Genomic DNA, 26,031 nt, shown 5'->3' with positions numbered 1-26,031 from the left:
AGTTTTAGTTCCTAACAAGCCATAGCCGCGTTTTCAGGCTAGAAAATTTACATTTCCCGCAAAGCCTTGGCGACTACAGCAACGCATTTTTGTCTTGAAGTTTTGTCATCCCACCGGTAGGTATCCGCTGTGGTCACTGGACCGATGGGTGTAGCGTTGTTACTTAATCTGGTAATATTTTAAGTACATTCTAGGGACTATAGCCGGGGTCTGGGTGCTTTGACGGATGGCGCAAAATGCAGGTGGCCAACAGGACCTGCATTTCTCACCAAAACTAGTGCGCCTGAGGAAATTTTGAGGCTGGCTGGGCAATTTGGCGCAGTGTGGTGCAATTTCAGCAAATTTCGCGGTTCTTGCGCAGCTCGGCACAACAATCAGAAATTGTATCAAATTGGCGTAATTGGCACAACTGTTGCACCCCTGCACACACGGTGCTCTCAGTTGACAAAGCCGGTTTGGTGATCAACGCTGCATCAATCAAATGTCCTTCTTAGTGTGCTGACGAGAAGGTGGATATCGCCCTCTCTCTCCATAACGAGAAGCATGCAAACTACAATATTGAGGGACTCCTGCGCAGCGATCTAGGCCTTTGCTTTTGGTATTATCTCCAAGGAAGCACGCCATATTCTCATCGACAAAGACATTTCTAATTGCATCTTATTGAGATTTACTGCTCGCATGGGCTGTTTTCAGGGAGGCACCACCAACCTCAATGATCTGGTCCATTCCAAGGTGTGGGGTCTGACGTCTCACCACCACGAAGATTCTCTAAAGCCTACCACATTGGAAAACAGCGATCAGCCAACCACGTACAATAAGATTTTACTGCAGTTCTATCTGCGTAGGAGGGCCTACCGTTCTCCTCACAGAAAATTACACAGAGGCTAGGCAATCACATGCAGACTCTTGCAGAGGGGCTCAAACCCAAATTTGGCTTTATTTCATATCTGGTTCAATGTGGCCATGATCAATCTGCATGAAGTTCTCAATAAAATACCAGATGTCGGGCACGCAATGTACTCTGACGACATCACACTCTGGACCAAGGCTTCAAACATCAAGAGAAGAGAGCTGCTTACAAGATGCCGCAAACACCATTGAAAGGTATCTCCGAAACTGCGGCCTCAACTGTGCCCCCGAGAAGTCTGAGCACTTTGTACTCAAAGCAAGGACGAGAAGCAGGCCTCTCATATACGAAGAGCCCAACCGTTGCATCACCTTCAACGGGACAACTATTCCAAAAGTCAATGCGCTACGCGTGCTCGGACTTCACATACACAAGAATAGATTGGGCGAGGCCACCATACCGAGACTCCAAAGAACTCTGTCACAGCTCCTGCACCTCATCAAAAAAGATCGCAAACCAATGCAATGGGCTTAAAGAACATGACTCCCTATGAATATTACAAGTTCTGCTGACCAGCCGCGTCACGTACGGCACTCCATACCTGTTTGAAAAACGTGGAAACAGAAAAACTTAATATTATTATAAGAAAGGCAACCAAAGCCACGTTGAAACTACCACCCATGGCTTTTACTTCAAGACTTCTTAAAATAGGCATTTACAACACGTGGCAAGAGCTTGCTGAGGCTCACAGGAACAGCCAGCTGGAACGACTGAAGCTCACGCCCACTGGGAGGTCGGTATTCAAGTATCACAACTACAGAGGTCATATATTTTGGAACCAGACCAGAAAAAGCGCTTCCCGGTGGACGTTCGAGAGTCCCTGTCCATTACACCTACCCCGCGCAACATGCCCACGACATTCTACAAAGGTAGACGAAAAGATAGAGCTGAGGCTATTCAACGAACGTTCAAACAAGACCCGGACCTCGCTATACCGACGAGGCCAAGTATCCACGAAGAAACGTGCACGCTATCAGCAGCAAAGTTAGTGTCAACCACGGTCAAGGCACGCAACTCAGACGCAGTGGAAGAAGCGGAAATCGCTCTCGCCACCACCACATGTAAAGATGCCGCAGTGATCTTCACTGACTAGCGAGCCGCTTGCGGGAATTATGGGAAGGGCCGCGTCTCAGCCGACGCAATTAACATCCCACAACGAAGCTCTCCCTTCATATATCTGTGTAATCTGGGTTCCTGGACTGAGGGTCTACAGCCTGCGAGCACATCAGCAGGGCTGCCCTGAAACAAAAAGATACTCAATCTGTGGCTTCAGAAATGGAGGTTGTAGAAAACACCTATTTGTCACTACTTCAACACTACAAACTGGAGCGGTGGGTGTACCCTCCACCTCCACCCCATACAAAACTAACCAAAGAAGAAAGTGTGACCTTTGGAAGCCTGCAAAGCAACACGTACATACATGGAACACTAATGAACCGCCTCTACCCAACCACACATGGCTACATGTGCCCACTCTGCAGTGTACCGGAAACCCTGGCACACTTGCTTCTGGAATAGCAGTGCTGCTCCTCGAATGCCAGCGCCATGCAAAACTACGACACGAAACTGAAGCGGGACCAAGCACCAAGAATGAACGACGACCATCTAATCGAAATATGGGAGAAAAGACTCGTCCTGGAGGACCTGGAAGACCAGAGACAACTCGCCGCCAGGGCCAAGAGGGCAGTCGAAGCCAATTAGGGAGCCCTCCCACCTTAGGGTGATACTGAGCATAGCTCGGAACACTGTTTCGAAATCAACATTTATTTTCCTCTCTCTTAGACTGTCCACAGCTATGGTGTCGTCAGGAACTTCTCAAGCGCCAACCTTCCTCTACCTCTTCCACAGCTAGAATACACGTTTGCGACATGGCATGGACTATTTTCTGTATTTGAGGCATGCGAGGGCCAGTCGCGCCAACTGTTCCCCTTGTTCTATGTGTCAGTTCTGCAATATCCACTTTGTTGATTAGGGTCCATGGCTAGAATGCACGTTCGCGACACGGCATGGACTATTTCCTGTATTTGAGGGATGCGAGAGCCAGTCACGCCAACTGTTCTCCTTGTTCTATGTGTCACAGTTCTGCAATATCCACTTGGTTGATTAGGGAAGTTTAGGTTTCACTAACCATCCACTATGTTTTACTTTCAATGTGCTAGAATAATTATATATATGGCAAAATTCAAGCTCGCTGTTATAGTCTGCTGAAGCAAATGGGAACCGTGCTGCCACCAAGCACTTTCAGCATGAAGTTCATCAACATGCAATGTTTGGTACAGAAGAAGGCAGAACAGTGCACGCTTGCTAATGCAAGTTTCCTGCCATTGAGAAGACCTTTTCAATTATATGCCAAAGCTTCGGTCCACCCGAATTGCTGTGTCATGGGACCTGATTTCCACCAGCATTTTCAAGAAAAGCTTTAAGAAAATGGGGCATTCAAACGTGCTCAACGGAACAGAGGATGACGTACTTTGGGGGTGCGATGACAGCGGTCGCAACGACGATTTCAAATCTGATCTCTTGGCCAGTCTTACAATTAGACCGCGCATGACCAGATCACACTTTTTGAAGTATGTGCTAATTATACTGAATGAACATGTACACTTCATTTGTTCGTTTGTGGTAGAATTTATTTGCTTTATTTAAATGTATATACTACTTGTGTTAGGACTATTAATTGCACATATTTTGGTATGCTTGAGAAATTTCCGCATAATTCGAAAAACCCCTTTTTGCTGCTCCAAAACTGCAAAAAAAAAATTTGCAAATTATGCGAGTAAATATCGCATGTCCTGTAGATTCCCATAATGCAAGTTATGACAAGAAAAATTGCATCTGTAGTAGTAAATTACCTCTTTACGACACCAAAAACAAAACTCTTCATGGGGGACACGGTTCTTACCATAAGAAATAGTCAAAAAATGAATTTTTTTGCAAAACTTATTTTTGTTTTTACCTCTTAGCAACTACTATAAAGATACCACGCCAAATTCCGTTGGGAAATTCGATAAAATGGGCTTTCAAAGCACCCCGGCAGCAGTGAAGTGCTCCCAAAAGAACGAAATTCGTTCGAACTTTTCACGCGCGCCATGAGTGTTGCAGCGGGCCGAGCACCGCCTTCTTGAGCTTGATTTGAAGCTATTTCCTTTGTGCCTAATTTGTGCCATCTCAAAATGACGTCGTCCAAGCAGAATGGCCGCCGTCGCAGGTTTTCTGAAGGTCGTTCCTGCGTTGCTGATTGGCTCTCACTCGGCGCGCATTTTGAGTGCGCCACACCGCGGCTTCCACTGGCTGACATGGCCGGTGTGCTTTTCAATAGCCCTGTTCCACATTTCCCATTGGCTGGCGTGAGCAACGTGTTTTTTTTTTTATGCGTTCCCCATTGAGACTGTACGATCATGTGTGCTCTGGCACTCGTGAATGTTTCTCGACGCAATGTGTTTGTGCCGGTAGTTTATCCACACGATCGAGATGTCTGGAGACTCTTGTCTGAAACTATCCTCGCAACAAGCTTTTGGAAGCGGTAAAAAGCGGGCTTAGAACAAAAAGGCACCGGCTAGAAGTGCACTGTCGGGATGAGAGTTTGGTGAAGTCGTTGCCCATTAGGCACCCTTACATTTTACGATCTGCTCCATGTGCAGAATAATCACACGAGCAGCCGAACAGATAGTGCATGCCACGCTCCGCTTACGAAGGCAATTGAGTGGAGGGTAAGGTGCGTCCGCTTGGTTTCGCTGTGGTTTTGCAAAGGCGCTTGTCAGAAACGCAAAATCTACGCAATTCCCTGTGCACCCTGCACAGTCTTGGGACGCTACATCTGCGCGTGGCTGAGAGTAAGCAACGCTCAGCTCATAGTGACCTATTACACAGGGCAGATGCTGCCCAACATTCAGGCAGTTAACTAATGATTAACATGCAGGCAGTTATTTAATGCAAATCGAATTCTCATTAATTTAACAAGAAGTGGCTTTAGTCTCATACCCCATGGTCTTTTCAGGACCACGCCCCACTCCCCTCCCCTTCAACCACTTGCCATGATGGGGCTCAGATCTTGCTTTCCACATTCGAATTTTTTTTAATGATTCCTTGGATGAAGAAGAAACTATCTGTTTTGTTTAGCAGGCAAACAGACAGGGAAGAACTAAATAAAATTTATTGTTGAACATTCCTTTTAGAAATTTCTGCAGTGAGTCTCAAAACTTCAAATGCGGTTTTCTTAGATTCACATTTTTCGTAATGTTTTTCTGAGCCAATTTCAATAAATGTTATACCGTTGAACTCAAGAAGGATCAAACTGTGGGGCTATGCTATTTCTTTATGGATAAGTTGAACATATAAGATTTCGCGAACAATCGTCTGAGAAAATTACACTTCATAATTATGAAACATCAGTACAATTGAAAATTTTCATTTGATGATGGATATCGGCATGAATATCAATAGCATAGCTCCACATGCCAGATCTTTGGCTACAGCTGCATATTAAACTGAACCAAGAAATATCGAGGGAAAGTGCCATTATCCCCGCAGGAAATAACCTTAATTAAACTTTCATTATTTTCTCATAATCTGAGAACTTGAGGTACAATAAAACAATTACATTTTCAAAAACAGAAGAAAGAAACACATATACACACCTAATTTATTAAAATACCTCTAATTATGAAAAATTTCATTTTTGAGACCAGTGCCTCCCCTTAAATAGTGGAGAGGTTGGGTTATCCAGAAAAGGCACTAAAAAAATTCAGCAGATCCCACATACCTGGGAATCCACGTTATGCGAAGCATGCGGAAAAAAGGTGACCATGTTGCAATTTTTTTATTGAGCGACACGTTATGAAATGACCCTAAATTAATGTACAAATGTCGCACACACAGACATATGTTGCAAGAGTTGCAGATGTTTATTTAACGAGTTGCTTGCACTTGCCCAACAATGCCAATTGGAACATGCGTATTAGCAACACCAGAAGCTGATATGAAGCGCTGATGCTTGCGAAGATACTTGCTCTGGACACTGCTACATAAATCAACTTCAGCGCATGGCAACTAATCACATCTAATGTTAACCTGACGTGAAGGCTGTATCAAAATAGTACATATGTAATGTTTATCAGATTCCCAAAGATTAGTGTCTATTTGACAAGTAGTTCTGAGACCTGGCGTAGCTCTGTGGTAAAATTCTTCCTTGGCACACAGAATGCTTGGGTTCGATTCCAGCTGGGACTCGTCGGATCGACACTACTGACGTCGGGCATTCCTTAACACTCGCGAGTTAAAATTGCCCATGTGTGTTCTCGTCGTTCCTGTGCAGATACTAAGCCACAATCACCTGTGGCACACACCCGTATATCAGCGGCACATACCAGCCCGTGGGTATGTGCCACTGTCTGGCGGGAAGTGTTTGACGATGTAGGATGTAGGCGACGGGATTGTGACATTATTCATGTCTTGACAAACACATCGTATTCATCAAACCATCTTACCCTCTCATGCTAAATTTGGTTCATGTCAAGTAAATGGAGTAACCACGACAGCACCCAAACGTAAGTGGATAGTTAGTTAATTTAGATAGATAGATAGATAGATAGATAGATGGATAGATAGATACACAGACAGACAGACAGACAGACAGACAGACAGACAGACAGACAGACAGACAGACAGACAGACAGACAGACAGACAGATAGATAGATAGATAGATAGATATAGATAGATAGATAGATAGATAGATAGATAGATAGATAGATACTCTTAAAATTGCTGAATTTTGCTAAGAATTGCTTCACATTTAAGAAAAAAAGACAGGTGGTGACACCACTTAGAAATTTCTGTGTCAGCTCACCATTGTGGATTTTAACAGAATATGCTTGGTCATAATCAATAGTTCATCATTACAAATAGATAAGAATGTTTTCAAAAGGAGACCTAAACAAACATCGCAGGTTTTGGGAAATTTTACTGAGTGATCCTGACCAAAACATAAAAAAAGAACCCTGAAATTCATAACATCAGGCTTACATACCAGGATAAAATTGAAAAATCAAACTTCTACCTTTATTTTTGTTTCAATCATCAATGTATTAGCATAGCAATATTAATGAAAATAAAAATATTTAGCAGTCTGAATTCAGTATTCAGTTGCCTCATATTACTTATGGGCACAGTCTTCCAATCCAAATTTGAATAAATTTCAGGCTCTATCTGTCAGTTTGGTCAAGCACATACAGAGGAACTGAACAAATGAAGCATTTCAATTGATTGATTGATTAGCGGAGTTTATTGGCGCAAGGGCCAGATATGGCCAAAGAGCGCCAGAGCAAAAGCATTTCAATTGTAAATCACCAATCAGTAATACTGCCTTGAGGACTACTATCGCTGTTGCTGAAAGTTAGCGAGATTGTAACAAATGCAAACAAAAAAGTACAGCAACTTACATCCCACTTCTGAATACCATACATGTTCATGGAACCATCCTTGAACGATCCAGCCATGCCAGTCAGGTAAAACTGCACCAGGAAAAAAAAAGGGGGGGAGTGGGTTGAGGCCTTATGAAACTTCTGCACTACTGTTTAGTGGTGGCACAGAAATGAACAAGTTACAGGAGGGTGTGTCAGCTAACATGCATTTAATGCTATTAAACGTTTCACAGTAGCGTTGAAGTCATGTCGACTGGAATGAACCTACACTGGTGGCAGCAGTGTTAAGACAACTGCAATTTTTCTCGTGTTCTGCCCAGCCAATGCATATGCTTTAATGGGGGACTCTGGTCTTGGTGATGAAAAAACGTCCAAAAAGATTATTTCTTCAATTTTGCAATTTTTGTTCACTTGATATCATCGCGTGCCTTCCAGCAAAAAATCAGCTCAAAATGATGCAACGTGTAACCCAAATCGATCGTATTTATGCATCACAGCACTTGGATTCGCTTACAAAAACGCCGAAAATGGCCCTGTTCTGCCTTGCTCGTCTCGCACTTACCACTCATCAGAACGCGGCCATCTTAGCCTCGTTTGAAAGAGCATCTTGTCGACTTGCATTCCCGCCGAAAACGAACCTTCAATGCTGCTGCCAATGTGCACTACTAGGTGAAAACACGCAAAAGAACCATGTCGTATCACTGACCTATAGCGGTCACGTGAGTGAACAGTGCCTTGTGATTGGAGAGCGCGGACTGACAACACTAGCGATGATGCGCACGTGGCCGCTACTTTGCTAATTTACTGCCATTCCTGAATGTTTTGTGATCGGAATAGAGATGGGAAACCGTGCTCGTAAGTTCCCCACGCTGCATAAATTCAGCAAGTGCTGCAAAAAACGTGCCACATAGCCCGAGGAGTCATCGTAGTCAGCAGCGTCTACATCGGCACAGCCGAGCGGGACAACTGATGAGCAGGCGCCGCGATGTAGCAACCCGATGCAAAGGCAGCCACCGATCGCTACAGATTCTAGCAGTGGCGACATGCACCCAGAGTGCCATAAATCATCGCAGTTGTCGACGAATATCTCTGATCACTTTGGCGGAGGAGCACAAGGAATGCTGCAATGAAGCGGCAGTGCAATACACGTGAAGACGGCGATTGCAATGGCATCCACGGTGGTGTCATAATCGGCTGATCAGGATGATACTCCAATGAGCAGCCAGGAAACAATGTTGCCACTTGTAATTACGATGGCGGACAATGCTGTTGCTGTAGAAGACCTCACAACCACAGAAAGCGTGGCGGTGATTGCGATGGCTGCTTCGATTGCAGCTGGTACGCATGATCGGGCGGCCATGAGAAGATAGACGCTACATTTTTTACCATGGCTGACCAGAATATCATCGAGAGTCGTGGACAACAGAAAACAGCGGAAATTTCTTCGATCCCGACAACGGATCGTAAAATGAGTGTTCTCACGAGCAAGTGAGGCATCGAAAGTTTGTCGGCCACGACGTATACAATAGTTGACATGGTAAGCAGCTTACTTCACGAACATTCTTCTTGCCGAGTATGCCGAGGACAGCTGTTCATAGGAAGCCAAAGTAACGCATAGTGGTGCTGCGACTCTGAACAGGCAGCATCATCTCTAGTAGAAAAGTAGAAGTTGGGGATGTATATCGCGTTTTCCCTTCCCGCCAATGCACTGCTGCTCGCTTACATGCTCGTGCAGAGAGCTCGAGGTGCGTTTGAGTCACTTCATATAGTACCGCCTGCAGTGCGGCTTCATAAAGATCTCTGAGCTGGACAAGCACTTCCGAGAAGCAACTCGAACGAAAGGAGTAACGCTCGTTTGTCAAGTTTATGATGTGGAGCATACGATGAAAGACGAGGACACCTGAATCACTGCGAAATGCAATTACAGGGTCCTCCGTGATAATACCGTGTACAACGTATGCCTCGAGGAAAGTCTCATTCTGCCGAACTGAATCTGCGTACTCTATCGATGTGCTGTGTTGACGTTTATGGAAACCATATAATTGTTGTTTGATGTGGTATCTAGCAGTAACAGCTGTGTACTGTCATGTGTAAACGTTTGCGGCGTGCTAAAAAATTAATAAAAACTAAAGTTATACGGTCATGGCATTCAAATGTCCGAGAAGTTTTAGAGACATGTCCTTCGTGCCGCGAGAGCAAGACCCGCTGACTTCACGAAGCAGCAAGCTGAGCTTTAAACACAGCGAATCAAGTTAGTGTGTTCGCCTCGGTTTTTTTTTTTTTTTTTTTTTTTCTCGTGTCATGCTTGCTCTATTTTTCGCGAATGTGGCTGTGTTCACCGGCTGTGACTTGCTGGGAAACTGATACAGCTTTACATGTGGAGAGCGTCCCTTGGTGTTGTTTGCATTTTTGTGGCAGACCACAACACAACAATACTTCGGACCTCGCCGACGCTTCCGTGGGGCCGCTTCTTCCATAACGGAAAGGCAACTTCGCACAGCGAGCGTCTCATTTTAGTGCGCCAAGCTGACGGCACAGCGCTAAAGTTTCCCGCACCAACTGCAGAATGCGTTCCGCGCGTGTTGCATGCGCTCCCGTTTAGGTGAAACACACTGACTCGTCTGCGCCCTCTCCCGCGCTTATCCTCAAGTTTTCTGAAGGTCGCCGCCAGAGCCAGGCGCGGCGTTGTCATCGCTCCGCAAACTTGAGCTTCGGTTCCGTATCGAATGCGACGCACGTGAGTATGCATGGGTGCAACAGCTGAAATAGAATTTGGAGCAATTTTAGGAGCAGCAAAATGATACTTCTGGAGCACCAAAATCATAATTTGGAGCAGGGTATGGGAAAACATGCATTTTTTATCGCAAAATACCAAATTTCGAGCACTATAAAAAAGAAGGCTTACATTTATAAAAAATATTTATAAAAAAAACATTCAACATCACCTAAATCATGCAGTGTGAACATGAGCACTGCTATTTCAATTAGAGTAGTATTTTGAACCAGCCTACTGTGCAGATAATGAAGTCTATATTGGCATTTACTGGACCTGTCAAATCATTTGACAGAGTCTGCGAACATAAATACCTATATGCTAAGCTCACGAACTTGAAATTTGAGAGATTCGTAAAACCGAGGAGCAAGGATAGCAAAAAAAAAACAAAAAAACTTGCACACAATTTAGTTTTTTTTTAGGGAAGCAGAAATGTCATACACTGCCCCATATGATTGCCCGTACTTTATTTAGACGTCGCTTATTATACTGGTACTCAGTATTAGGTGGCGTGCATACGCTTGAGTAACCCAGCAAAATTTGCAGTGTCCCATGAATAACATTAACAGTGCCTTCCAAATCTTCATACACTTTTTCACTAGGCACTAGTGTACTGCTGCGAAGGCAGCTTAAGCAGCATTCTCTGCATGGGATTCTGTTAAATCCAAGAAATTTTCTAACCGCTACACTTCTCCCCAATTCCCACCTTTTTCAAGGCGAAGCTCCTTAAGGCGTGGCTCTGTACATCCTCCATTGTCGTACGTAGCCACCAGTGGCATATACCCGCTCTAAAGCGGATATTGTGCCACAGGGGATGCGAGATGGCGGTACTAGGAGTGTTCACTAGATGGACCCACGGACGGACAGACCGACTAGCAGACAGACGGACAGATGGCCAGGCACGCGGAGCAGGTATGTGCCAAAGGGGATGCGAGATGACGGTACTTGGAGTGTTCACTAAATGGACGCACGGACGAACAGACAGACCGACTAGAAGACGGGCGGACAGATGAACGGATGCATGGATGGTAGCGCCGACAAACAGAAGCAACAACGAACGGGTGATCGGAAGCACGGACGGGCTGACAAACGCTTCGCCTCACTCATCATTCACTCCATGGATATGCTGCAATTTTTTCTTCTTTCACCCGGGGGTTAGGTGCCGCTTCGGCTTCCTTCTTAGTATATTCTAGGCACTATATTAGGGCTCGTGAACTTTTATTGATGGTGCAAACTGTAGGTGGCCTATGTAGCCTGCATTTCTCGGCGGAATCAGCGCACCTGAGAAAATTTTAAGGCTGGCTGGGCATTTTGGCGCAGCGTGGCGCAATTACAGCAAATTTCACGGTTTTGGCGCAGCTCAGCGCAATAATGAGGAATTGTATCAAATTAGCACAATTCATGACAATATATGGTGTTTTTTGGCGCAAGGGCCATATGATGGCCAAAGAGCGTCAGTACATGAGACAAAAGATGTGGGCAGTAGGTATGTTTACTGGCTGTATAGGGGCCTACAATTCTTCGTAGGGAAGGTGGGTAAAACATGAAAGTATTAAAATCATGATTGATTGATTGATTTGTGGGGTTTAACGTCCCAAAACCACCATTTGATTATGAGAGACGCCGTAGTGGAGGGCTCCGGAAATTTTGACCACCTGCGGTTCTTTAACGTGCACCCAAATCTGAGTACACGGGCCTACAACATTTCCGCCTCCATCGGAAATGCAGCCGCCACAGCCGGGATTTAATCCCGCGACCTGCGGGTCAGCAGCCGAGTACCTTAGCCACTAGACCACCGTGGCGGGGCATTAAAATCATGAGAGTGACATGACATGTGTAGTGTGAAAATGAGTGGCTAACGGTTCTAATAGTAAGTTATGGAAAGATGATTGAGCATGAACGTCTCTGCATTGCCCTTGTTTGCAAGGGCCGCGAAACAGGTGCTTTGTAGTGTATCTACCGCAGCAGTGACCTCTCTTCAGTAGTCGAGCTGCAGATTACCAGGACAGATAACATGAAAGCAATGAACATCGTTTAGGAACGCGAGCAGTGACTGATGTTTGAAGAATGCATTGCTACCGATGAGTATGGATGGATGAAGCAGTATTTCCCTTCTCGCCTGTCGGCGCGTCCTCCTTGCTTGCGACTTGACAATCTTAAAGTTTACAAGATTCTCGGCTGTGGGCGAGTCTCTAAGCAACTTCCATGCCTTATTTTGTTTTTTTAGAGCATCACGGCACTCATTATTCCACCATGGGACTCGTCGTTTGCTTGATGGTCCACATGTTTGGGGAATACATTTTGTTGCTGCATCAACCAAGAAAGCTGTAAAGTAGCATACAGCATCCTCTATGCTCAATGCCGCCATGTCAGTCCAAGATAATACAGTCATTTTTTGAAACTTTTCCCAATCGGCTTTGTCGGTGGGCCATTTGGGAACTTGTGCAGGACATGTATTTGTTACTGATGTGCTGATAACGATAGGAAAATGGTCACTACCATATGGATCATTAATGACTTCCCATTTAAGTGCAGGCAGGAGTGATGGGGATATTATGCTGAGGTCTATTGCCGAGTACGTATTGTTAGCGATGTTGTAATATGTTGGCTCTTTCCGATTCAGCAGGCACGCACCGGAAGAAAAAAAGGAGCTGTTCAATCAGGCGACCTCGAGCATCGCAGCGAGAGTCACCCCATAGATTGCTATGTGCATTGAAATCATCAAGGAGAATATAAGGTTCTGGAAGTTCCTCTATGAGGGACTCGAATTCATGCTTTTCAAGACGGTGTTGTGGAGGTATGTAGAGAGAGCAGATGGTGACGAGCTTATTCAAAAGAACTGCTCGAAAAGCCACCGCCTCAAGGGATGTTTGTAGTGGTAAATGTGTGCATGCAATCCCTTGATTGACTATAATGGCAACACCATCGGATGGCACAATGGCATCATTTCGGTCTTTCCGAAAGATAACGTAGTGACGTAAAAAGTTGGTGTGTTTAGGTTTCAGGTGTGTCTCTTGTACGCACAGCACCTTAGGTGTATGTTTATGTAAAAGTTCCTGGATATCGTCGAGGTTTCTCAACAGTCCTCTGACGTTCCACTGTAGTATTTGTGTCAATTTAATGTAGTGTGGTGCTGTGTGTACAGAGGTGCTGCGTTAGTTTACAGGGCCTTTTGGGGGCCCTGTGATTCGAGGTTTTTCTTTTTTGGGGCGCTCCAAGGAGTTGCGCCTATCCTTCGGCGTCTGAGGCGCCGGAGGAGTGGGACTTGTATCCATCACCTCTTGTGAGGTGGTGGATGGTGCCTGCTGGGCAGGCACATTCACTGCACTTTCGGACCTAACTGCGCCTGCAGTGGTCCGAGGTTCAGCAGACACTGGTGTCTGCCGGCCCTGTTTGTCAGGTGGCGGAGCAGTACAGGCTGCTCCAGCCGGGGGCGCTGGCGGCACGACCGCGGCCACACACTGAGTGACATTCGCGGCGGGTGCCGAAACATGTGGCGCGGCGCCCCGGCGCGTCACATTTGCAAAGGAGGGATAAAATGGGTTGTGTATTGCGAAACGTTGGCGTGCTTCTTGGAATGAGAGATTGAATTTAACCGTAAGTTCTACTATTTGTTTCTCTTTTTTCCATGCGGGGCATGATCGTGAGTAGGCAGCGTGATCTCCACAGTTCGAACAATGAGTTGTTTCTGAGGTGCAGTTGTCCGATATGTGTTGAATGGATGCGCACTTTGCCCAAGTGGCACGCCCTCTGCAACTCTGCGATCCATGACCGAAACGTTGGCACTTGAAACATCGAGGGTTGGGAATGTATGGTCTTACACGAAGCTTACAATAGCCGGTTTCGATTGATTCTCGTAGGTCACTTGTCCTGAAGGTAATTATTACGTGTTTTGTAGGAGTCAGTTTGTTGTTGCGCCTCATTGTTATTCGTTGGACTTTGACCACGTTCTGGTCCTGCCAACCTTCGAGCAGCTCACTTTCAGAAAGCTCGGTAAGATCATCATCAGAAATTATGCCACGGACAGTGTTCATGGACCTGTGTGGGCCCACCGAAACAGGAGTTTCCCCAAAGGCTACTAGCTTAGACAGCTTTTCATACTGTGCTTTGTGACAAACCTCCAGAAGAAGATCGCCACTTCCCATCTTTGTCACTTTATAACCTAGGCCTATTGCTTCTGTGAGAGTTTTGGAAACGAGGAAAGGTGAAATGGCAGGGACTGTCTTCTTTTCGTTTTGACTGTGGATTACATGGTACTTTGGGAATGTCGTCTTTGGTGTGTTAGGCAGGAAAGTATCTTCGGTGCGCCACCTTTTTAGGGAGCGATCAAGAAGGGGGGGAAAAGCTTTTGCCAGAAAAATACTATAATGTTCGGCGGCGATGGTGGCCACCCACCACCGAGCCCAACAAGGAGACGCTACAAGGTTGACTAGTGAACACATGGAGAGGCCAGCCATGCATCGCCGCTATAACCGAGTATAACTATCCAAGGTTGGGCAACTACACAGGGTTAACCCTCGCTGCCAGGAAATTCGGAAGTAAAAGGAAAAGAGAAGATGACAGGACAGATGAAAAGTGAGAGATAAAGACGAAGATGTAGGAAGAGAGAGATAGGAAAAGGCGACTGCCGATTTCCCCTGGGTGGGTCAGCCCAAGGGTGCCGTCTACGTGAAGCCGGGGCCAAAGGGGTATGTTGCCTCTGCCGGGGGGCCTTAAAGGTCCAATCACCCGGCGTCGGCTCAACCCCCAGGACCGCTTTTCCCCGGACACGGCAAAGCCACGCACGGCTAGGCGTGGGAGGGAGCCAAAACTCCCCCATTAGCTCGGATCCGTGGTGTCGCTACACACCAAACGCCTACTTGCGCAGGTGCCCCTGCGGGCATATTGTGTGGAATGTATCAATGCAAGATATTCATTTTTATAATTAAAACTGTGCAACTCAAGACATCACCTTGCGGCACTCCAGTCTCCTGGACAAATGTTCGTTACAAAACATTTCCCACCCAGACACCAAAAGTACGGTTGGACAAATAGCTTTCGATTATGCTCAGCATGTTACTTCGGACACCTAAATGCGAGAGGTCTCGCAGTATGCCAAAGTGCCATGTGGTGTCATATGCCGTTTCCATATCTAGAAATACTGAAAGAAAAAACTGTTTTGCACAAAAGCGTTGCGGATTTGTACCTCGATACGTAACAGGTGGTCAGTGGTGGATGATCTCCCTTGCGAAAACCAAACTGGTATGGGTCCAGTGGGTTGTTTTTTTCCAGAAAATATAGTAGTCGGAGGTTAATCATCTTTTCGAAAAGCTTACACAAGCAACTAGTTAAAGCGATTGGCCTGTAACTCGCTACAGAGGATGGATACTTGCAGTCTTTCAAAATCGGAATTACAATGACCTTTTTCCAAGAAGCAGAAACCTCACCGGAAGACCATATGGCATTATACAGGGAGAGTAAGGTTTTCAAGTTTCAGGAGATAAGTTTTTCAAAATCTCATAAACCACGCGATCAGAACCAGGGGCCGAATCACTGCAGCAGCCCAGCGATGTTTGTAGCTCAGCCAGCTTAAAGACTGGTTGTATTCCTCATATTTTGTACATTTGCATTCTAGTTTCTCGTTTTCAATTCTTGTTTTTGTACCTTTGGAAGGCTCCACTATAGTGTGACGAGCTGAACACCTGTTTGAATTGTGCGCCGAAAAAGTTCGCTCGATCTTCCAAGCTGTCACCTTGTGTGTTTACGAGAGGGAGTGAATGTACTTGTCTTCCTGCTACCTTCCTAACCATGCTCCAGACTTTAGCCTCCTGTGTATATGAATTGATGCCTGATATGAACTTGTGCCAACTTTCCCTTCTGGCCTGTCGCCGCGTCCTCCTGCCTTGAGACTTTATGTTTTTCAAATTTGTAAGATTCTCCACTGTCATAGAGTCCTCAAGCAGCTTCCATGCTTTATTTTGATTTCTACGTGCATTCCTTCCGACACTCACTGTTCCACCAAGGGACGTGTCGCCTGGCTGACTGTCCAGTTTGTGGGATACACTTCGTTGAAGCATCAGTAAGAAGTGCTGTCAAGAAGTCTACAGCTGCATCTATACTTAATTCACATATGTTCGACCAACTTAAGCAAGCAGCTTCTCTGAAATTTTCCCAGTCTACCTTGTCTACCTTGTCTATCTGCCATCTGGGAACCAGTGGAGGACCCTTGTCAATTGATGTACTTAGAATGATCGGAAAGTGGTCACTTCCGAAAGGATTATTGATCACTTTCCATTGAAGCAGGAGTACAAGCGGTGGGGACACAGTGCTGAGATTTATGGATGAGTAGGTTTTGTTGGCGAGGCTAAAGTATGTTGGCTCTTTCCTATTCAACAAACACGCACCCAAGGAAAAGAGGAACTGTTCGATGAGGTGACCTCGTGCATCGCAGCGAGAGTCGCCCCGTAGACCATTATGCCATTCAGGTCCCCAAGGACCACATAAGGTTCCGGTAGTTTAGCTATCAGGGACTGGAATTCATGTTTTTCGAGACGGTACTATGGAGGTATGTAAAGAAGCAGATGGTGACGAGTTTATTGAAAACAACAGCTCGAACAGCCACTGCCTCAAGGGATGTGTTGAGTGGTAAATGTGTACATGCTACTCCTTGGTTAACTATAATGGTTACACCACCGGATGACGTGATGGCATTATTGGGGTCCTTTCTGAATATTACATAAGAAAATTGGTGTTGTTTGACAAGTGTGTCTCTTGTACACACAGCACTTTTGGTGAATGTTTATGTAGGAGTTCTTGGACGTCGTCAAGGTTTCTAATCAGTTCTTTGACATTCAATTGTATAATTTGTGTAATAATTATTAGTGTAATTTAGTGCTGTGTGCCGGTGAGAGCTATTGTCTTAAGTCAGGGAGCCGTTCTTCGGCCCCCTGATAAGGCTTTTGAATTTTTCGACGTGCTCGAACAAGCTGCGCCTATCCTTCGGTGCCCGCCACGCCGCTGGACTTGTCATTGTATGCATAAACTCAGAAGAGGTTCTAGATGTTCGTTCGCGGTTGCCGCTTACAAGCACAGATGTCTTAGAGCTCTCTGCCAGCACAGAAGGCCCTTGGCTTGCAGATACAGGGGCCTGCATGCCCATTGGTGGTAAGTAGCACTGGCTGCTGCTTCCGCTGAGGGGCTGCTGCTTCCGCTGCTTCCACCACCCGTCCACTGTGTGTGGCACTTGCGCGTGCCGCGAATGATTGTGGCACTGCCCTCATGCGTGCCACGTCTTCAAACGAAGGACCCTGTAGAGAAGCAAGACGTTTCCATGCGTCCTTGAATAAGATCTTTTGTGTTACTTTCAACATCTAATTTCTTTTTCATGTTTCAATGCTGTGCAGGCACGAGAATAAGCTCGATGCCAGACGCCGCAGTTCAAGCAGTGGGGAGGTTCCGCACAGTTGTCTCCAGGATGTTTACGTGAACTGTACTTGGCACAAGTTAGACGGCCGCGGCAGCTGTGAGAGCCGTGACCGAAATGCCGGAACTTAAAGCTATGTCGGGGGTTAGAGATATATGGTCTGACTTTTAACTTCAACTAGCCTGTTTCAAGGTGTTCGGGAAGAGTACTTGTGCCAAATGTAACTATGAGGTGTTTGGTGAAAATTCCCTAGTGATCTCGTGTGATTTTTGTTCACTGTACTTGTCTGACATGCTAGCCGTTCCACCCCAGCCCTCAAGAAGCTCATTTTCAGTGAGCTCCAGCAGGTCTTGGTCGGACACTGCATCTCGGGAACTGTTCAGAAAACAGTGCGGTGTTACAGAGACAGGGGTGCTTCCAAAAAAGACAAGCTTTCGGAGGTCCTCATACTGGGTTTCGCTTTTTACTTCTATGAGAAAGTCACCTCGAGCCATTTTGGTAGCCTGATATCGCTGACCATATGTAGTTGTAAGGCATTTTGATACAATGAAAGGAGAGATCGCTTTCGCATTCTTTTCAGCAGTTTCGCAGTAGATTACGTGGACGCGTGGGAATATTTCTTTTGGTTTCCGGAATATACTGAAGGTTTCATCGGTGTGCCCCCTTTTGGGGAGAGGACAATTAGACAGCAGAGGGAAATGAGTGGGGGCCATAAATTATGAACGTATTCAACGGCTGTGCCAGCCAACCAACATGGAGCCCTACATGGGCACGTGACAGCCCTTACAGTTACATAAGGCATGTCAACACCAGCTGTACACAGCCACTATAACCAAATATATGTGCCCAAGAGAGGGCACACACACAAGGTTAACCCTTGCCGCCAGGAAGAGCGGAAATAAATGGAAGAGAGGAGAGGACACAAAAGATAAAAAGTAAGAGAGAAAGACAAGATGAGGGGAGAGAGAGACAGGAAAAAAGTGACTGCCGGTTGCCCCTGGGTGGGTCTGCCCAAGGTGCTGTCTTAGGTTCGTGCCCAGGGTGCTTAGCTTAGGTTCGTGGTGTTGCTACGCACTAAACGCCTACGGGCGCAGACGCCACTGCGGGCAAATTGGCGCAGCTGTTGCACCCCTGGAGTATGGCGTCGCCATGAAGCTAGAGCTTCAGTGCAGAAACTGCGGGGAAGTTGGTTCAAAATGGAGTTCGCGACGAGTTGGTGGTAGCAATAACTTCAACTTGAACCCATTCGTGTTCAAGATTCGCATGGCGCTGGCTGTGCAGAGCACAGGAGACAGGTAGACGGCACCGAATGACATCTTTGCCACTATGGACGTTTCACACCGAGGTCTTCATATGAAGACTTACCAGCAGTACCTAAAAACAAAGCTCCAGCCAGCAGCAACGAGAGCTTGTGCCGATCATGTGGCTAAATTTGCCGCAACAGTGGAGAGCCTTTACAAGGACCTTTTCATAAACCCTGGAAATATTGCAGTCTCTTTTGATGGAAGCTAGCACATTAAAGGACACACCTCTCACATTGGAGTGGCCACCATAGTAAAGGTTTTTTCAGGATATGTGCTTGACTATGTAGTGCTGTCTAAATTTTTCCTCGGCTGAAAGTGTTGCCCAAAACCAGACAGCCCTGAATATGCTGAATGAAAATCTACGCATTGATATAAAAAAAAACAACCTCAAGCAAGGCTGGCCAAATGGAAGTAGAGGCAGCAATGATTTTATTTCAGCGCTCACTTTCTCTTCATGTGCTCAGATATGCCACCATGCTTTGTGATGGTGACAGCCGGTCGTAAAGTGCTGTCAACAAAGTCGAAGTGTATGGCTTCATCAATGTCAAAAAATAAGGCTGTGCAAACCATGTGCAGACTCACAAAGGGGAGGGCAGAGAGCACGTCTTGTGATGAGGTCACTCGTGAGGCAGCAAGGGCCGCCTCACGGGTGACCTCATCACAAGACTAACGAGCTACTACGGCTGGGCTCTCAAATCCCATTCTGGCAATAGGGACGAGATGACAAGGCTGTGTGCGCTACATACCGTATTTACTCGCGTAATGATCGCACCCCTAAATGTTTTCGTCTAAATTTGATTTTTTTCCCTGCATAATGATCACACCCCGAAATTGCTGTATCGATATGTCGCGTGCCAAGTCTAGCCGATGATCATCACCTTTAATATCTGTCGAATGTTGCGTTAATAACTCTTCAAAACTCGCCAACTGCACGCACCAAACACTTCCCGCACTGTTACAACGGCGGCCGCCTGTTGGCGGACCTGTGTTCATCCCGCAGCAATGTTTTTTTTTTTTTTTTTCCTGAGACCACGTTTTTTTTTTTGGTGTGCTTTGTGATCGTCTATTGAAGCGTGCTTTACCATGGGGCGGTATGCAAGCTTTGATGATTGATTGATTTGTGGGGTTTAACGTCCCAAAACCACCATTTGATTATGAGAGACGCCGTAGTGGAGGGCTCCGGAAATTTTGACCACCTGGGGTTCTTTAACGTGCACCCAAATCTGAGTACACGGGCCTACAACATTTCCGCCTCCAACGGAAATGCAGCCGCCACAGCCGGGATTTGATCCCGCGACCTGCGGGTCAGCAGCCGAGTACCTTAGCCACTAAACCACCGTGGCGGGGCGGTATGCGAGCTTTACTGCCGCGTTCAAGCTGAAGGCGCTTGACTACGCGCTAGAGCACGGCAACCGCGCTGCCGACAAGGTGGTCCATTTTCGACGAGGTGGTCGCCAAGAGCTTCAAAATGACTGGCATTTCCAACGCGCTCGACGAAACGGAAGATGACCCTCTGTGGGTCAGTGAAAACACTGCCTGTTCCGACAGGGAATCGTGCGACGACACTGATGCCAGTGACACTTCGGAGTCTGAATGAACATTAGGGGGTCAGAGAGGTAAAAAATAAAAGGGCAGTGTGCCATGCATGTAGCTCCTGCGTAATGCGTGCATTTTATTAGAAAGGTAAGCCTTAATTTACTTTTATTTCTGGTTATGTTCATGATAGCTACTGTAAAAATTCTGATTAGCGATTTTTTTGCGTTTTCGGTGCTCGAAATATTTTTTCACCAAAAATTTACTGTAATGATCGCACCCCGAAGTTGGAGTCAATTTTTTTGAAAAAGAAAAGTGTGATCATGATGCGAGTATATACGGTATTACCATGTGACGTCCACTGAAAACAATCGCAGCATATCCACAGAGTGAATGATGAGTAGGGTGAAGCATCTGTCTGTCTGTTTGTGCATCTGTCCATCCTATGTACTCACTTTTATTGAACCAATGCCATCTAGGAAATGAGACGAGAAATGGTAATGAGACAGCACCATCTATTACACTGTTCGGGAGATAGTGCCGGTTACAACTGACGCAGGATAAGGTAGACGATAAGACTAAGACGAGCTTTTCCCCTAAAACCTGATTGATTGATATCTGGGGTTTAACGTCCCAAAACCACTATATGATTATGAGAGACGCCGTAGTGGAGGGCTCCGGAAATTTAGACCACCTGGGGTTCTTTAACGTGCACCCTAATCTGAGCACACAAGCCTACAACATTTCTGTCTCCATCAGAAATGCAGCCGCCGCAGCCGGGATTCGATCCCGCGACCTGCGGGTCAGCAGCCGAGTACCTTAGCCACTAGACCACCACGGCGGGGCAGCACAGAATGGTTATTAAAACCTAGTGTATTATACTTCTCACTGAGTGTAAACCATCAGCAACGGAATAATTTCAGTGTGTTGCCTTTCCAAACACGGGTTTACGACATTTCGACAAAAACGGGTTTACGACATTTCCGCCTCCATCGGAAATGCAGCCGCCGCAGCCGGGATTTGAACCCGCGCCCTGCGGGTCAGCAGCCGAGTACCTTAGCCACTAGACCATCGCGGCAGGGCTCCCCCCTAAAACCTAACCACAGCTATTGTGCACAGGGCCCCGAGTCATGGTGAAAGCACAATGCAGCCATGGCAAGAAATGAGCCCATGCCAAAAAGCAAGTACAACTTGCCAGAGGCTGTCAGCCATGTGCTGTGCCTTGTGTGCGAGACAAAAAACACAAAATGCAAGTGAGGCATTGTACTATGTTATGTGGAGCCTGTCACGAAAGGACAAGAATGCGTCTTTGCAGTTGAGACGGCCGTGGCAGATGCTGTTATGGGTTTCAACCAGGGAAACAAGGAGTCTAGTCATGGAGGGAAAAAAAAAAGGAGGGAAGTGATGTCACGCAGGCAGCCCTGGCAAGCCGTGCCGTTTTGAAGCCAACATTGTCAGCCCAACACGTGACCCTTTACGCTAATTCACACCAGCAAGGAGACTTGCTGATACTTCGGAGCAAGGCGCCCGGTAGCTTTTAATCGAAACGCACTGGTTCGGCGCAGACCGGCAGGCTCACGCAGGTGGTTCAAAGGTAGAACCCAGCACTGAGAGTACTAAAACCTACCGCAATCTGACATTTTGATCACGTGTTCGGCCCAAAAGGTGGGCTTCACTTCTGTGACGTAATGCTCCTTTTTTTCTTTTTCTTCCTCCATGGGTCTAGTTCCCTTATTTTGCGTGAACTACAGCTAGAGCCATCAAGCCAAGGCAGCCAGCGGGCAGTGGCGAAAGACTACCGCCATGCATCTAGCGTGAAGAGGAAGCGTGCATCTTCAGCAGCATTTCAGGAAGCCGCAAAGAACAAGCACAAGCAAAAGCGTGCTTCAGAGTACTCCACAGGGGCCTTCTGAGTGATTGTAATCATAAGCTTTGTTGCTTCATGTTAATTTTTGCAAGTTTTCGATTTCTTGCATTTTTCTCAAATAAAGATTGTTGCATGTTTTGAATTTTCAACTCTGTGTCTCGAATACTCATTCAATATCCGTGACTTTTTTTTTTTTAATTCTAGAGATGATAAAGTGTTTTAGGAGATCGCAACATGATGAAATCTAGAAATCACCACCACAAATTTACAGATAAACGACTGCGACATGAAGACTTCATAACTTTCGGTAAAATTCAGAGACAAGCATGAAATTTCATATTTGCACTTTTTGAACATTTAGGAACGTGCCTGACAAGTTTGAGCTCTTCAAATGCACGGCTTTTTAAGCAAGTCACATCTCAAATTCATAAAGCAAGGATTGTTGTAACTTTCTTTATGGATTGGTGTAAAGATAATGTAATTACATAATTGAAGCCAGTATACAAAACCGAATATTCTCTGAAAAATCATGTGTCTAGGACCAATAGTAATAAATTTCACTCTCCGGACCCATGTCCTTAACAGTCCACCTGTTTACTATCCTGAATGCTTACGTGGACACCTGTTGCACTGTCCCTCTTAAAGAAATTTAAGTGCCCATTTCATTTCACACTGAAGAGAAAGAAGTGCTTCATACTTGTGTACAAAGGATGTCATCACAAGCCAGTCTCTATAGTCGAAGGTGCTGCTTGAGCATCTCTGAGTTATCAGTCACTGAAAACTGCAAGAAATTAGTTAACGACCAAAGGCACAAAAACTGCATGTAATAAATGATATCGCGCACTTCCCGAGTGGTGTGGTTTGCAGGGCAATAGATGTTTGTAACTTTGTTAATGTGAAGCAGCACTGCTACGACTCCTTTTAATAACTGCCATGAAGCACTCCAATTAATGCAAGTTTTATTCATGTAACTCCCCACTGCCCTCAACACCCCCCCCCACCCCCCCTCTGAAATTTCACAATTCAATTTCAACCAAAATCTTAGACACGTGAGACACATTCCCATAATATGTGATGTGCAATGTTTCAGGCCCAACCCGCTTTTTATTTATTCTACAGCACTTTTTTAAGGGCCTGTAAACCACCCACAGATTTCCATCTCTAGACTTGGAGTTGTTTAAGCTTTCAATAAACATGAAGCCATGAGAGTTTTTCAAAACGGTTCTGTAATAATCGAGTTACACTCTTTGATGACACAAAAGCAGCCCTCGCTCATTTAGCTCTTTCCTTTGCACTGCTCCTTTTTTCAGCTCATTTCTCTTCCTGGCTGAGTGCCCCTCCTCATCTTGAGAGTAGGAAGAGCAAAGAGTGCACATACGTGCAAGCAGGCAAAGGGTGCTTTGTGTTGATGACAATACTAGACGTGAATGGTGATGTCATGGCCAACGCCAGGAACACCTAAAAGGCCGCAGAGGACAACGAATTGGTTCTTGGAATTTGTGGTGCACCCTCGTCGTGTAAGACTGTTGACCAAGTCTCATAGCCCTGTTGACCGTAATGGCTATCAGAATTCGATGCGAGTGTTCACTTGAAATATTAAAAAATTATTGGAGGTGGTTGAGGGGTCTTTAAAACATATATGTGATTCCCACAGGTAATTGATGAAACTTCAATAATTCCCCACAGTTTAACCAGCCAACAGACTAGCGAAACATGATCGGTTAGGTTAGGTTAATTTGGTTTTTTATGGCGCAAAAGCAGCTAAGGCTATGCTGCGCCAGACACAAGACTTTCAGGAATGGACGCTAAAAAGATCAGATTTTAAAGCTTATTTAACAGGTTACTTTCTTTCAGAAAGTTTAGCAAGTCAGGCAGAGGTACTAGAGGGTCATCTCCTAGGAACAAAGCAGGGTGTAAAGGTACGTGTTGTTTGTAGAGCTTGCTGAAATGTTTTTGTCTCTGTGTTTCAATGGTAGGACATGTGATTAGGATGTGCATAAGTGTTAACGCTTCTTGGCATTTTTCACACGTTGGTTGTTCTTCCTTTGCGAGTAAGAAGTTGTGTGTCAAGTGTGTGTGTCCAATGCGAAGTTGGCATAATACAACTTCAATAAACCGTTGCTGGTGACGGCAGGTCTTCCATTCCCCGAGTGTGGGTTTCACCAGGTGGAGCTTATTGTTCGTGCAGGTGTCCCATTGCTTTTGCCATTTTGCTAGTAGGGCCAGGCGAATTGTTCTCTGGATATCTTTAAGGGGAATTTTTACTTTTGTTACTGTTTTATGGGCTGCCTGGGAAGCATACTTATCTGCTTTTTCGTTTCCAGGTATCCCAACATGACTTGGGACCCAGCAGAAACGGATGCAGGTTGCCTGGCTGTTTAAGTATACCATGTTTAGAATGTCGCCTACTATAGGCTCACATTCGGATTTTATATGTAGTGCTTTTAGTGTGCTTAGTAAGTCGGTGTATATGATTGCTTTCTTGTATTTTTCAGCGATTATTTTCCGAACTGCTTCACTCAAGGCATAAGCTTCAGCTCAAAAAATGGAAAAACTACGAGGTACTTTCACAGAAATTGCACTTTTCGTCGTCACAATCCCAATACCCACATGGTCCTCCGTTTTTGAGCCGTCTGTGTAAAATTCTTCGTAATCCCTATATTCGTGCTGAAGTGTATAAAATTCTTAGATTATGTGTTCTGGTGGGGTGCTTTTTTTGTTGAAACGGCTAAGTGAAAATTCGCATAGCTGTGACAGGTCAAACCATGGCGGCAGTCTTGGTGGTTTTATAGCGACATCTAGTGATTCAACAGGGATGGTATAAAAGCGGCAGTATTCCTCGAAACGTAGGACAAGTGGTTTGATTAGGTTCGGTTTGTTGAGATAGTGTGAGCGCGAGTCACATTTTGCGGCAATTTCATAGCAGATGTGTTCAGGTGACGACCTTATTCTTAAAACATATGACAAGGTTAGTAATGCTCTTCGATCACATAGAGGGGGCTCATTGCATTCTACGTATAGACTTTGCACAGGTGATATTCTGTAAGCACCACTTGACAGACGGAGACCGAGGTTGTGTACAGGGTCAAGACGGCGGATGTATGAGTTTCGCGCCGAGCCGTAGACTATGCATCCGTAGTCTAAAATGCTGCGTACAAGGGATCGGTAAATACGTATAAGGCAGAATCGATCGGAACCCCAGTGTTTATGGGAGAGTACTTTGAGCACATTGAGTGCTCTGTTTGCCTTAGTTTTCAGTGCATTTATGTGTGGCAGAAAGTTTAGTTTTCGGTCGAATGTGATTCCTGGAAATTTGTGTTCTTGTTTTACCGGCATGTTGATGTTGTATAGTTTGAGCGCGGGTTCAGGGAACAGTCCTCTCTTTTGTGTAAAGAGAACAGCTGTGGTTTTTTGGGCTGAAAAGCGGAAACCATTTTGGTCGGCCCATTTCGTAAGCCGATTTATTGTAATTTGGAGTTGCCTTTCGCAGGATGATAGGCTGGAGGCTCGGCATGCAATTTGTAGATCATCAACATAGATGGAGTGCATGACTGTACGGGGTATAGCCCTGTTGATGGAGTTCATTTTTACTATAAACAGGGTGGTGCTCAAAACGCAGCCCTGTGGTACACCATTTTCTTGGACAAATGTTCGTGACAGTACCGTACCCAAACGTACTTGAAAAGTTCTATTCGATAAAAAATCGTGTAAGCAGTTCAGCATTCTTCCGCGAATCCCTAAGTTAGCTAGATCTCTGAGAATTCCGTATCTCCAAGTTGTGTCATATGCTTTCTCTAGGTCAAAGAAGACCGAGAGACAGAACTG

The 26,031-nt window shown here is 45.7% G+C and overlaps 1 protein-coding gene across 2 annotated transcripts in view; it reads right to left on the bottom strand.

The window, feature by feature from the left end:
• Positions 1–26,031, bottom strand: part of LOC119161024 (tRNA methyltransferase 10 homolog A) — a 100,842-nt gene that overhangs the window by 61,931 nt on the left and 12,880 nt on the right. For both annotated transcript variants that reach the window (XM_037413341.2, XM_037413343.2), the window contains exon 4: positions 7,346–7,417. In XM_037413341.2, coding sequence (XP_037269238.1) covers positions 7,346–7,417 — 72 coding nt within the window. The remainder of the gene's footprint in view (positions 1–7,345; positions 7,418–26,031) is intronic.

This window comes from Rhipicephalus microplus, chromosome X (assembly GCF_043290135.1).
Source record: "Rhipicephalus microplus isolate Deutch F79 chromosome X, USDA_Rmic, whole genome shotgun sequence".
Taxonomy (NCBI): domain Eukaryota; kingdom Metazoa; phylum Arthropoda; class Arachnida; order Ixodida; family Ixodidae; genus Rhipicephalus; species Rhipicephalus microplus.
The sequence above is the reverse complement of the archived record's forward strand: the minus strand, read 5'-3'. Positions and strand labels throughout refer to the sequence as shown.